The sequence below is a fragment of the Abramis brama genome, assembly GCF_963993115.1.
Source record: "Abramis brama genome assembly, chromosome: 11".
Lineage (NCBI taxonomy): Eukaryota > Metazoa > Chordata > Actinopteri > Cypriniformes > Leuciscidae > Abramis > Abramis brama.
In genome coordinates, this window is record NC_139973.1 from 10,408,068 (window position 1) to 10,423,171 (window position 15,104).

The window sequence follows — 15,104 nt, forward strand, 5'->3', positions numbered from 1 at the left end:
GACAACGTTTCGATGAACAAATAGCAAAGAAGAGGGGAAAGGAGAAAGAACGTGCAAAGTCCCGAATTTACATAGGAAAAGCCTGTTTCAGGTAGCACGGAAGGCAGGGGGAGGGGATGGGATGAGGAGGTGGGAGGGTCGAGCTAGCCTCCGTTTTGTTTGACTATACTTCGACCGTCAACAAGAATTGACGTCACCCAACATCGCTTAGAGCACCTTTAAAGGGGTAATGACATGGATTTTGTATTATTTCAATGTTCCCTGAGGTTCACTTAAAGTGTATACTTTCTTTTCATGTAATTGTTTGTTTATCTAGCGTATTTTATTATTTACAAAATATATACAGAAAATAGCTTGAACAGGACTACATGTAAATGGACTGCATGCTTCTCACCATGAGGGAGAAAACAATTAGTTTAAAACCATAATTCCTTTAGCCAGAGCTGGCAGGCTAGTGTCCAGTATCCAGTTAGGTGAGCACCTTGCAAATTGGCTTAAGCAGATCTTTGTCTTATCTTTATCTTGTTGAGTTGTGCCCACTGAGAAGTCAATGCCTTTCTTAGTACCAGATCCTGATCTCGTAATCCTGTTAGAGTTAGTTGTGTTAGGTCTAGGTGAGTGAACTGGCTGGACACTTACACGACATGACTGCAGGGAGAAATGAGGACAAGTTCAGGAGAGACAGAAACAGTGAATAGAAAAAAGTGCATAATCAACATTATCAAAAACTATAATACATATAAATAAACAAGTGAAAAATTCGGACAGTCCTGTTAAAGTGAGACGAGGTATGGGAGAGTAGGTGTGTTGACAAATTCTTGTTTTTTTTTTTTTTTTGCTTGTTGACAAAGTTAAGGATTTATTATCACCAAAAGGATTTTTGCTGTGGAAAAGATCAGCATTCAGTCTGATAAACTGGATTAGAATGCTACAATAAAGCAGAGAGTTTTAAGAAATAAAAGACTTATAAATACAAATTACACTTAGTGATTTGAATGTTAGCAGTACATGATTTTGAAGCATTTGATCCATTGATTATTGATTAGCACATAGAGTGTAATAGGTAGCAATGGCCATTAACTGCACTGAAATAATGCTTGTAAATATGGCAACCTGACTAAACATGATGTACTATGAAAGAGAATTGCTTTTTGAGACCAGTACTTGTCATTTAAAGAAGTTATTTGTTCAGTGCTGAACAAAGAATGCTCCAACTGTAAATGTAAATGTAACCTGACTGGCATAATTGCCACCCCATCAAGCTATTTAAAACAAAATGTGCTGTTATTCTCTATTAAATGTTACAGCCTTCCTTGCCCCAGATTCAGGATTAGTGACTTACTGTAGCGATTACTGATGTCATTTTTTGGTTAAGGATAGGAGAACAAACACCACTGAAAATTTAAAATTCCCTAAGAAGACTGAAAGAAAAATGAAATTGAAACCTACAGTATGCTCATTAAAGAAACTTTAGGCTTGTTTAATTAAATGTAGGGTACGAAATTTTTTTATAAACACTTTTTGTTATACTGGTTGAAACTCTGTTCACATCAAAATGAATCAGTAAAATAATCAATAATAAAAGTGGTCTACATATTAAAACATGTATATATACACTATATTGCCAAAAGATTTGGCACGTCTGCCTTAACATGCACATTAACTTTAATGACATCCCATTCTTAATCAGTAGGGTTTAATATGGAGTTGGCCCACCCTTTGCAGCTGTGGTAGATTTTTCCCTAAACCATCTGGGTCGTCTCCAATCGACGTTCCCTGGATCATCTTCAATCGACGTTCTCTATATAGCTACCTGGGTCGTCTCCAATCGAAGTTTAATATATAGTCTACCTAACTAACTTGCTTCCCTAACTAGCTTTCTTGCTGCGCAGCAATGATTGACAAACAGACTTCAGCAAATGTCCTTTAAATGCTTTAATCATGGCCGGAAGAGTTCCCGAGCAGTTCTCAGGGAATCTCTCCCAAGAAGAAGCAAGGCTCTCAGGATCTCAGACAAATTCCATTGAGAATCCCACCAGCTAACACAAATACAACAGTTTTTATAGAATAGGGAGGTATGGCAAAATTATATGAATCTGATTTATTCATTAAAAACCACCACACAGCTATAACAGCTTCAACTCTTCTGAGAAGGCTTTCCACAAGGATTAGGAGTATGTTTATAGGAATTTCTTACCATTCTTCTAGAAGTGCATTTGTGAGGTCAGGCACTGATTTTGGACGAGAAGGCCTGGCTCGCAGTCTCTGCTCTAATTCATCCCAAAGGTGTTCTGTCGGGTTGAGGTCAGGACTCTGTGCAGGCCAGTCAAGTTCCTCCACACCAAACTTGCTCATCCATGTCTTTATGGGCCTTGCTTAGTGCACTGGTGTGCAGTCATGTTGGATCAGGAAGAGGCCATCCCCAAACTGTTGCCACAAAGTTGGGAGTATGAAATTGTCCAAAATGTCCCAAAATTGGTATGCTGAAGCATTAAGAGTTCATTTCACTGGAACTAAGGGGCCCAACAACCTCACACCATAATCCCCCCCTCCACCAAACATTACACTTGGCAAAATACAGTCAGGCAAGTACCGTTCTCCTGGCAACCACCAAGCACAGACTCGTCCGTCGGATTGCCAGACAGAGAAGCCTGATTCTTCACTCCAGAGAACACATCTCCACTGCTCTAGAGTCCAGTGGCGGCGTACATTAAACCACTGCATCTGATGCTTTGCATTGCACTTGGTGATGTAAGGCTTGGATTCAGCTGTACGGCCATGGAAACCCATTTCATTAAGCTCTCTATGCACTGTTCTTGAGCTAATCTGAAGGCCACACAAAGTTTGGAGGTCTGTAGCTATTAACTCTGTAGAAAGTCGGCAACTTCTGCGCACTGTGCGCCTCAGCATAAGCTGACCCCACTCTGTGATTTTGCGTGGCCTACCACTTCGTGGCTGGGTTGCTGTGGTTCCCAATTGCTTCTACTTTGTTGTAATACTACTAACAGTTGACTGTGGAATATTTAGTAGTGAGGAAATTTCATGAATGGACTTATTGCACAGATGGCAACCTATCATACCATGCTTGAATTCACTCAGCTCCTGAGAGCGACATTCTTTCACAAATGTTTTTAGAAGCTCTATGCATGCTTAGGTGCTTGATTTCATACAACTGTGGCCATGGACGTGATTGGAATACCTGAATTCAATGATTTGGAGGGGTGTCCCAATACGTTTGGCAATATAGTGTATCTTCTGTGAATGTGTGATTCGGTCCGAATGCAATGATACAATGTCCTACCTGCTTGTCTACATATATGTATTTCCATACCTCAGCGTACCTGCTCACATGGACATCACACATTATCAGCGCGTTCTTTGAGGCAATGCAGAGTTGTAGAAAGACAGTCACTGAGCAGTGCAAACAAACAGCAGCCACCTTTTACAGTTCCTCCTGAACCAAAACAATGTGCTTATGCCGCGTTCACACCATGTTGTAACCGTACTTACGAGATGACAACCGTGACGTTCTACCTGGAGTTGTGCACGTTTTCAGTTTCGTTGTGTACGTTCATTATTATTGTAATGTCATGTGCTTTGAGACATGAGGTAATTCTAATGCCGTCTCGTGTAACGCTTTGCAGACTCAGCTGTGCGCGCTCATGTTTTGGACAAGCGGCAACATTCTGATCTGAAAAATGAAGCCTACCCGGAAGTGCGAAAAACTGCAATACATCGAAAATCCGCTAGGGGCAGGTCCCAAAAGGGAGCAAATGTCCATAGCCCCCATGTTAAAATGTCCGTTTTCACAGCATAAATTCATGTTTTTACAGGTTGGTCCCATGGACTTTTATTGTATTTTTCGATAGCTTCCGAGTGCCTGACAACTGTGAGGGGGGTGAATTTTTTTCTAACTCGTTAGTTTAGATCGTATTTAGATATAAAATGTATGACAATAAGGGCGTGGTTAACTTTGATTGACAACTTGATTGACAGCTGACAAGGCAGCGCCACGGAGAATGACAACATAAGAAGCGTCATTTTTTAATACAGTTGACATATAATACTACTGTTTCTGTATCATGAAATGTAGTTTTAAGAGTTTTTCAGGTGAGAATGTGGTTGTTTAAAGCTCAAATCTGTGGTTTATTTAAAGATTTATGAAAATTTTATCCAGTTGATCCAGCGATGACCGGGCGCTCGGCGTTCATGTACCCCGCCTGGAGCAACCTTTCCTCGGCTAGACGTTCTGAGGTTTGCCGCCAATGCCGCGGACTCTGGCGTCTCTGTAGTGGTTAAACATGAGATATAATTCGTCTTGTCTATATCTAATGGGCGATTTTTGGTCTCGTGAATCTATAATTTTTTCCCTGGGCAATCGTTTTGGCTGAGGGGAAGTTTCATAACTTTATAAGCTATTTAACTTTACCGATGTATGGTTAGACTAGAGCGCTGACTTTGTATGTTTGACTGAATTGTTTGCTTTATTTGTATAGCTTCTTATACCTTTTACTTATACTTTTATAATGGCTAATATTGATAAAACTGAAATTTAACAAAAAGAGACTGGGTTGAGTTTTGTCATTTTAAATTTTAATACAACGAAGATGATCTGTAATGTTGTTTAATGCAAAATCTGTTGTTTAGTACAAATGCACATATTGCCTGGACCATAAAATGTTTAATATTTTTATATTATATTTAAAATGAAAAGAGGCAGGTTTGTGTTTTATATTTTGTTTTTTCATAAATAGGCAAACGTTATGTGCAGTTGAATATAATCAATATGCGTTGCCTGAACCACATTTGTGTGGCTATAATGTTTAAGATTTCTTTAAATGAAAACGAAAAGAGTTAGTATGGTGTTTTATAACATATTTCGTTGCCTAAAATATACACAGAGATAACCGGAGTAGCAGAGCGAGGTGAGAGATGCGCGCTGCGTCAGAAGGTGGGCGGGGTTAGGATTTCCCAAGATTTTCCAAGATGGCGCCGCCCATACCCCCCATAAACGGCTTCAAACCCGTTCTTCAGAAAGTCTATGGGTGACGTCACAGACGCTTTGTCCATATTTTTTACAGTCTATGGTTTTGGAGGAAGTGTGACTTTGTAGACACTCTGAAGGTAGGGTGGGATCTCATGCTTTCAAAGCTAGCTTGATATTGCTAGCCTTTCTGAAATTGCCTACCCTACCTTTAATATAAAAAATTCTTATAGCTTCATTTACCCTCTTGAAAGTTTACTGTATATTTTTCCCCTAGTGTGAATGCTTAGGCTGGAACAGCAAATTGTGCAATCATGTTTACAACTTTCAAACTGCCTTATCATGATCATTTATTTTCCAAAAATTCATGTGGAGTATCGAAATTATACCCTATATGACAACATTCTAATGAGTACACTAAACTGAAAAAATAATCTACTCTCTTTTATTTATATGGACTGTTGTATAGTTTTCAAAAATATAGTTTTCATACTACTTTCTATTGATTCCAAAAAGGTAATTTTTGACTATTTCTTTAATGGACCTCTTGCCAAGCTGACCTTGTTTATCTTGAGAAAACACATTCCTAGAATTGTAGCCGCTAATGTCTGTGCTTGGCCAATAGCATTGTGTGTTCAGTGTTAGCACCATGGAGCCACATAAGGACATTTTGGCAGGATCAGAATTGTACAAGAAATTGGTCATCCTGCTGATCTCTCATAAAAATAGATCACCCTGCTTCAATCCACAATCTACAACAATTCTAACTATACAATAGTTGAATTACCATATTTACTAATGTTTTCTAATTGTTGCCATACAAAACAATGAAATGTATACATTATTTGTGTATTCCATATTTTTGTGTACATTTGTAAACTTTTTATTAAAGACTGAACATTATTCTAGTACTAAATGTATAGTCTATCTCTCAATTTAAAAATATGATATGTATGTTGGAGCAAACATAAAATTCATTAAATTCATTACAAATGGAAACTGAAACAGTATTTAATGCCAGTATTTATTTCTATGTATTTCTTTTTCATTATTTACAAAATATATGTACATTTTAGGCAGAAGATATAAATGCTAGCCTCCCGGCACATAAAAATAAAACCACAGTTTCAATGTTTACTGATCACCCAATAAATCCTGAGCTCTAAATTCAGTTAATGTGATAGTGAACGCAACCAGAAACTAATTCAACTGTCTTTTTTTTCCATCTTTTTTTCAGATGCCCAAATGGTCAATGACTAAAAGAACATAATCTGTGAGAGGTTCAAAAGTCTATGCTGGAGATACAGAGGACACCTCCGTCTTGCTGGTGGACACAGTTGAGGACTCGTCATCGCCAAGAGGATTCTTTCCACAGAAAATAGTGGTCAGCATGCAGTTCCTGAACTGTAAAAGACAGTGTTTCATTTAGTACTTTTGTGAGTTTTATATAGCTTTTTATTGATAGACAATAGAGAGAGGAGAGGGAGAAGAGCGGGAATGGGATGTCTAGGATATGTAGGAAAAGTGTGATATATGATTTACCTGTTTGTTTAGAAGCACATAAATGACAGGGTTATATATGGATGAGCTCTTTGAGAAAAAGGCAGGAATTGCCATGAACTGGGCACTGAAAGCAGCTCCCTTATTAAAGAAGATCCAAGCAGCAACAGTGGCATAAGGGGTCCAAGCCAACAAGAAACCAAAAACCATCAGGATGACCATTTTTGTTACTTCTCTCTCAGCCTTCTGGGTGGATGCTGAGTCCTGCTGTTGAGCTGCAGCCTAAGTGAGCAAAGCAGGTGATTTTTAACATAGTATTCCAATAGTTGAGAATTTGCAGGAATGTTTAAAGTGACATTTCATACCGCCTTGACGGTGCAAACAAGCCGCCCATAGGTGAAGAAGATTACGGTGACCGGAAGTATAAAATGGCAGGTGAACATGTAGATAACATATGATTCATTGTTGTATGCAGGATTCAGGGTGTAGTAGTCTGGTCCACATGAACACTGCATTCCCTCAGGAATATATCTGTTAAAGAAAAGCACTTGATGTTAGGAAACTTAAGTTAGAATAGTCTGTTGTACTTAGGGACTGTAGTTTGAAAACAACTACATAGTAAAAACTATGCAGTTAAAAATTAGCATCAAAATTCATTGTGAGCGTTACACCGGGGCAAGCCTTATTTACTGCTGTACATTGAAAGTAAGCCATTCCTTTGTATTGATAAACAAAAAAATGAAAATGCCTCATGTTCAACTGAAATGTGTTGTTATAATCATTGCATTGGAGAGCAAATTAATTGCATAATTTCTTATTAGACCAACCTGGACCAGCCAACCAGAGGGGGAGCCGCACATGCCATGGCCGCTACCCATGTAAATGCGATTCCTGTCATAGCATGGGTGGTTGAGAATTTGAAACTACCCATTGGCTTGCAAACCACAATGTATCTCTCGATGGCCAGCACCACAAGTGACCAAAGGGCTACTTCACCTGTGTGGCAAGTAAAATATACAATTCATTTACACCCTACATTTACAGCCAAACATACTCTACTTTTAACATTCGCCTAAGTAATTCCTTAGAGCATTCAAAGTAAAACAAACAAAAACATAAAAACTTCTCACCTCCAAGTGTGGCCATGAAGCCCTCAATCGCACAGCCAGTTGGACCCAGAACAAAGTAGCCGTTAATTGCTGTGTAAAAAGTGAACGTGAATCCAAAACAAACCATGATGGTACCAGCCACAGCCAGGTTGACCAAAATGAAGTTGAGAGGTTGCCTGAGCTTTTTGTGTTGAGCTGTAACCACCAAGGTAAGGACATTGATGGGAAAACCCAAGCAGATGAGGAAGAACACGTAAACGGCAAGCGCTTTAAACTGCCACGGCTCAGCAAGATAATACTGCGGATACTCAAAAGGACTCCTCACTAGCCCTGTCCTGTTGGACATGGGGACATAGAAGTTGTTTCCCTCAGTGCCGTTCATCTTTGCCTACTAGTGATCCAGACCTGGAAGAGGATGCGATCTGCTGTGTTGGACCTGCTCTTTATTTGCAAAGGTGCATCAGGTGTGTTTATATATCCCTCTGTGGTTCCTTATAAGGGATAAATCCAGGAGCGTAAGATGGGGAGGGTGTTACAATGTGGGATTTGAATGATAAGAGCAGACATAATCACTTTTGGGCTAATCAACCGGTGAACCTTTAAATCTTAAAGTTTGTTCACCTTTTTAGGACCTTAAATTAGGGCATGATATTGATATTGATTGACAGTACAAAGTGAGTAAAACAAAGCTTTATTTATTTTAAGGATAAAATGTAAATCAAATGTGATAATTTTCTGATGTTGCTCAATAGTGAGAGTAACACAATAACACATTAAAATAACAAAATGTAACCTCTGATGTGCGTTTTATTTCAATATAGCAATTTTCACCTGTCACAGCTGTGGCCAGTGGTGGTGCTAAGATGGGGCTTGGGTTGGGTGGTCTACGTGCATGTGTAGGCCTACCCCCTACACCAAACTCCCACCCCGATAATGTTTTACATGTTCACTCACATTATCATTTGCAATATTAAAAACTAGCATATAAGATGTTTATATGATTTACATGTGTTTACAATGCATGCTGCGATTGGTTATGCGCTCGTTTTAGTATTTCTACAAAACCAGAGGTGCATGAGAAGTCTTGTCTTCACCCGCCAAGTTTAAATGTAAACGATAGCGCTGCGGAGACCCGCACTGGTGATTGTAAGTGAAGAACTAATTAATAACAGGTGTCTAAAACAAAGCTATAATATGGCTTAAGAAAACGTGGAATAGAAGGCACAATGTAATCTACTGTTGTGATAGGATGCAAAGTTTAGTTCCAACCCTAATCAAACACACCTGAATCAGCTCATCAAGCTCTTCAGAATCGCTTGAATATTCAAAGGCAGGCATGCTGAAGCATGTTGGAACTAAACTCTGCAGGACAGTGGCCCTCCAGGAGCAGGATTGAAGACCTTTGAGATTATATATATATATATATATATATATATATATATATATATATATATATATATATTCTGTGGGGTTTTGTCTTGATAGAAGGCTACAGTGGAGAATTGACAGGGAGCGAGAGAGGTTGATAGAGGACTGAAAGAGAAAGTGGACCGCGAGGCTTTGCCGGAGCGATGACCGTGAGGCTGTCGGGTCAGACACCCGTTATTAGCCTACACACTTTATGGATTAGTTGTATGGAAATGAGCAACGTGAATATTTTGTGTTCCACAGAGGAAAATTACACAGTTTTGAACTACATGGGTGAGTAAAATAATGACATTTGAGTCCAGTCTATTTATAAAAAACATTTTTTACTAAAAGTATTTATAAAAAACCCTTATAAACTAAACGTAAAGGGCTGGAAAAGTCATAGAAATTGTTGAAATTTTAATACCAAATGTGGTGAAAGAAAATAGTTTTTAGATAATAGCCTAAACTTGGAGAGTTGTAAGATGGAAGCTATAGGCTATATACCCCTATATATGCTAGTTTCTTAAAACAAAAAAAAAAGGCTGTTAGCACACGTGTGAAAAATGACATTCCTGCAGTTAATGGTTTAACATTTTGTAAACAATCGAATAGGCTAATAAATGCAGTACTCTTTTGATGCTATGTCGTATAGCCTATAACGCATTGATCATTCCTTATTCCCCATCATTTTAGAATATTAAAGCTATGAAATAACACATGGTGGTATGATAATTATGTATTAAACAAAAATATTAAACAAATCAAAACACTATAGCTACTTGAGCTTCTTTGTCAGCTCTGCACACTGAACATTCTCTCTCAACCAACCCCATCAGGTGCATCCTTGGATGATTTTTATGATCAATAGGCTAGGCAGACTTGATATTTTTCTTTAATTGTAGCCTATTTCTTTGTGAGACTGAGATAGCAGATGCCTGTAGCCTACGTGTATGGTCTAAGTTAGGTTAGGAAGAAAAATCATAAAATGAGAGTAACCTACATCAAGTCTTTTAGGAGCTATTTTGTTGTAGCAATAAGTTAATATTCAGAGTTTGTGCATGTTACTTGCTTGGATGTCTAGCAAGTTGTTGTTTTGTGAACCGGACCAACGGAGGCATTTAAATAATCTAAAATGTCAATGCAAAATATCTACAAGAATAGCAAAACATAATTTTATATTTATTTATTTTGATTTTGGGGTGAAATAGAAACTGGACAAATAGGTAGCCTTTATGTACGCTATCATACAGCGTTTTCTACAGCTCAAAGCGCAACAGTAATCACATCAAAACAATTAACATAAAACACCTCACAATTTTCTGAAAAGTCAAAGTCGAAAGTCAAATCGCCTTCGGAGTGAGAATATGGAGCAGCATGTGTCCGACCCAAAAGTCCAAAACGAATTCAGTAAAGATGGCATAAACTGTGTAATGCGTTGCAAAGTGGAGGCATTCGACCCGTATTTCCCATGCCACCCCCGAGCCAACTCCAGGACCCCAAACGGGAACACACGACCACCACCACACCGGCAAAGATGCAACCGCTCTGTCCGCAGCAACCGCGCAGCAAACACCGGCAGGCAGGGAGGCTGGTGTCAGGTGAGCAGATCGCTGAAAGAGCGCAGCAGGCATGGAGCGAAGCAGACCGCGAACACAAATGAAAGTCCGTCGAGATCCAAAAATGTCAATTTTATGAGTATGAAATAAAGAAAAATAGCAAATATGCTAATGTTTAAATAAACATTTAAAATAGCAAATTGACAAAATACAATCACAGCTTCAAGTGTTAGCCAAACGTGCGCAGTCACCGGATGTTTTCGTCATAGAGTTGAGCTGAAGAATTTGTCACCCAAACTAACTGGAAACGCTATTAAGTTATATCTAAGTCAAACAGCAAATTGTCCAAAATTAGCTTGCCCTGTGAATAAAAGATCATGACCATGACCATGGATTTCCCAATTCCATTCTTGTGGATTTGCTGCATGACTGATTCTCAAATGTACCTTCTTCAGAGCAATGCGATGGATAAACTAAACTGAACAAACTAATTATTTTAGGGACTATTAATACATAATAATACAATTTTACTACCCTTCTTGGATTCCACAAAGTAATTTGATTGACAATAACATTAGACCATTTGTTGCCAAGATGCTGTTGACATGTTTGCTCTACTTTGAGATAACATTCTTGAAGTTGTATTTGTTCATGCCTGCTCTTATCCCTGGCCAATTGTTTTATGTCTGATCATCATGCAGGTCACATTAAGACCTTTAGAGACTGAATGAGTCAGAGTCAGAATGATTAGATAACTGCTGGTCAACCTGAATATTCTAGGTAAAATTTTTGGGTAACAATTTAGTTTAGGGTCCAATTCTCATTATCAGCCCGTTGCTTATTAACATGCAAAAGGATTTGTAATAATAAGGAATTAATATGCTTTATAAGTACTAATAAACTGCCAATAGTTTATTAGTACTTATAAAGCATATTAATTCCTTATTCTGCATGACCATGTTCTACATCCCTTAATCCTACCAAATACCTAAACTTAACATCTACCTCACTATTAAGCAGCATTTAGGAGTTTTTTAAGGCAAACGTCAAAGTTAATAGTTAATAGTGAGAATTGGACCCTAAACTAAAGTGTGACCAACATTTATTTAAAAATGTATTTAAAACTGATTTAATCTACAGCATTTGTGGTAAAATGTTGATTACCACAAAAATATCAGAATATAAGAGTATGTAAATATCAGAATATACCTGTTCCCTTTAATTTAAAAAAAAAGAAAGTATATTCTGAAATTATGACTAGACGTTTGCAGTGACCAAACCCCATTCTAACTTGACAATAGCAAAATGTACAAAAGTAGGTCTACTAAGGTGCTATTATTGCTTCATACTTTGTCTGCCATACAAAACACAATAGAGTCAAGGAACTATACATTTTCTATATTCGAAGTTTTGCAAACTTTATCTAAATTAAAGATGAAATAAAACACTCAATTAGCCAATAAATGGTTGATGGGGCATTGGAGACTTTAAAAGAGCTCAGTCCAGTATATTGCAAACAGATTTCTGGCCTTAATGAGAGGATTGTTTCAGACTGAATGTAGGGTGGATTGGATTGTATTTTAGCACTACTTGGGTTGTATGTCTTGATTTAAAATAGTGTGCGCTAGCTATACTAATGCTAAATTATGGTAAACTATTTTCAGTTTCAGTATCATACAGTAGCCAATATTTGTGCAAACAAACCAAAATTAAATCAATTTATAAATAATGGAAACAAAGACATCTCTTTTAATGCCAGTATTTATTTCTATCCTTTTTTATTATTTACAAAATATGTACACATTTTAGGGCAAAGATATAAATGTTAGCCTCCCAGTTAATAAAAAATAACCACAGATAACCCTTTAAATCCCATTAAAGGGTTATTCACCCAAAAATGAAAATGATCCCACAATTTACTCACACTCAAGCCATAGGTGTAGGCCTATGTGACTTTTTTCTTTCAGCCAAATACAATCGAAATTATATTAAAAAATATCCTGGCTCTTCCAAGCTTTATAATGGAAGTGAGTATCACCTGAGATTTTTCAGATTTATCCATCCATCAAAAAAAGTAACCCATACGGCTTCAGGGGGTTAATAAAGGCCTTCTGAAGCCAAACGATGCAATTTAACTCTAATTGTGTTGGCTGAAAGAAGAATATACACTTAGGATGGCTTGAGGGTAGAGTAAATTATGGGATAATTTTCATTTTTGGAACTATCCCTTTAAGCCTTTTACTTATTTAACAAATGTATGTGAGTCCACCAGGTTAATGTCATAGTGAACACAACCTTATGAGATGCATCAACTAATTCAGTTTTGGTCATTGACTAAAAGAACATAATCTCTGCCTCCCGGCACATAAAAATAAAACCACAGTTTCAATGTTCACTGATCACCCAATAAACCCTGAGCTCTAAATTCAGTTAATGTGATAGTGAACGCAACCAGAAACTAATTCAACTGTCTTTTCTTTTCGTCTTTTTTTCAGATGCCCAAATTGGTCAATGACTAAAAGAACATAATCTGTGAGAGGTTCAAAAGTCTATGCTGGAGATACAGAGGACACCTCCGTCTTGCTGGTGGACACAGTTGAGGACTCGTCATCGCCAAGAGGATTCTTTCCACAGAAAATAGTGGTCAGCATGCAGTTCCTGAACTGTAAAAGACAGTGTTTCATTTAATACTTTTGTGAGTTTTATATAGCTTTTTATTGATAGACAATAGAGAGAGGAGAGGGAGAAGAGCGGGAATGGGATGTCTAGGATATGTAGGAAAAGTGTGATATATGATTTACCTGTTTGTTTAGAAGCACATAAATGACAGGGTTATATATGGATGAGCTCTTTGAGAAAAAGGCAGGAATTGCCATGAACTGGGCACTGAAAGCAGCTCCCTTATTAAAGAAGATCCAAGCAGCAACAGTGGCATAAGGGGTCCAAGCCAACAAGAAACCAAAAACCATCAGGATGACCATTTTTGTTACTTCTCTCTCAGCCTTCTGGGTGGATGCTGAGTCCTGCTGTTGAGCTGCAGCCTAAGTGAGCAAAGCAGGTGATTTTTAACATAGTATTCCCAATAGTTGAGAATTTGCAGGAATGTTTAAAGTGACATTTCATACCGCCTTGACGGTGCAAACAAGCCGCCCATAGGTGAAGAAGATTACGGTGACCGGAAGTATAAAATGGCAGGTGAACATGTAGATAACATATGATTCATTGTTGTATGCAGGATTCAGGGTGTAGTAGTCTGGTCCACATGAACACTGCATTCCCTCAGGAATATATCTGTTAAAGAAAAGCACTTGATGTTAGGAAACTTAAGTTAGAATAGTCTGTTGTACTTAGGGACTGTAGTTTGAAAACAACTACATAGTACAAACTATGCAGTTAAAAATTAGCATCAAAATTCATTGTGAGCGTTACACCGGGGCAAGCCTTATTTACTGCTGTACATTGAAAGTAAGCCATTCCTTTGTATTGATAAACAAAAAAATGAAAATGCCTCATGTTCAACTGAAATGTGTTGTTATAATCACTGCATTGGAGAGCAAATTAATTGCATAATTTCTTATTAGACCAACCTGGACCAGCCAACCAGAGGGGGAGCCGCACATGCCATGGCCGCTACCCATGTAAATGCGATTCCTGTCATAGCGTGGGTGGATGAGAATTTGAAACTACCCATTGGCTTGCAAACCACAATGTATCTCTCGATGGCCAGCACCACAAGTGACCAAAGGGCTACTTCACCTGTGTGGCAATTAAAATATACAATTAATTTACACCCTACATTTACAGCCAAACATACTCTACTTTTAACATTCGCCTAAGTAATTCCTTAGAGCATTCAAAGTAAAACAAACAAAAACATAAAAACATAAAAACTTCTCACCTCCAAGTGTGGCCATGAAGCCCTCAATCGCACAGCCAGTTGGACCCAGAGCAAAGTAGCCGTTAATTGCTGTGTAAAAAGTGACCGTGAATCCAAAACAAACCATGATGGTACCAGCCACAGCCAGGTTGACCAAAATGAAGTTGAGAGGTTGCCTGAGCTTTTTGTGTTGAGCTGTAACCACCAAGGTAAGGATATTAATGGGAAAACCCAAGCAGATAAGGAAGAACACGTAAACGGCAAGTGCTTTAAACTGCCACGGCTCAGCAAGATAATACTGCGGATACTCATAAGGACTCCTCACTAGCCCTGTCCTGTTGGACATGGGGACATAGAAGTTGTTTCCCTCAGTGCCGTTCATCTTTGCCTACTGGTGATCCAGACCTGGAAGAGGATGCGATCTGCTGTGTTGGACCTGCTCTTTATTTGCAAAAGTGCATCAGGTGTGTTTATATATCCCTCTGTGGTTCCTTATAAGGGATAAATCCAGGAGCGTAAGATGGGGAGGGTGTTACAATGTGGGATTTGAATGATAAGAGCAGACATAATCACTTTGGGCTAATCAACCAGTGAAGCTTTAAATCTTAAAGTTTGTTCACCTTTTTATGACCTTAAATTAGGGCACGATATTGATATTGATTGACAGT

General features: G+C 38.2%; 2 protein-coding genes across 2 annotated transcripts; both read right to left on the reverse strand.

Moving 5' to 3' along the window:
- Positions 1-5,989: 5,989 nt before the first annotated feature.
- On the reverse strand, positions 5,990-8,102 carry LOC311091874 (green-sensitive opsin-2-like). The gene is made up of 5 exons (XM_084127992.1): positions 7,615-8,102; positions 7,312-7,480; positions 6,850-7,015; positions 6,527-6,766; positions 5,990-6,388 (listed from the first exon to the last, which is right to left on the reverse strand). Exons 1-5 carry the CDS (start codon positions 7,973-7,975, stop codon positions 6,275-6,277), a joined length of 1,050 nt encoding a protein of 349 aa, XP_083984118.1. The 5' UTR covers positions 7,976-8,102; the 3' UTR covers positions 5,990-6,274.
- Positions 8,103-12,306: 4,204 nt separating this feature from the next.
- On the reverse strand, positions 12,307-14,917 carry LOC311092221 (green-sensitive opsin-2-like). Its single transcript, XM_084128715.1, has 5 exons — positions 14,458-14,917; positions 14,147-14,315; positions 13,685-13,850; positions 13,361-13,600; positions 12,307-13,222 (listed from the first exon to the last, which is right to left on the reverse strand). The coding sequence occupies exons 1-5, from the start codon at positions 14,816-14,818 to the stop codon at positions 13,109-13,111; spliced, it is 1,050 nt and encodes a 349-aa protein (XP_083984841.1). The 5' UTR covers positions 14,819-14,917; the 3' UTR covers positions 12,307-13,108.
- Between the last annotated feature and the right edge of the window lie 187 nt (positions 14,918-15,104).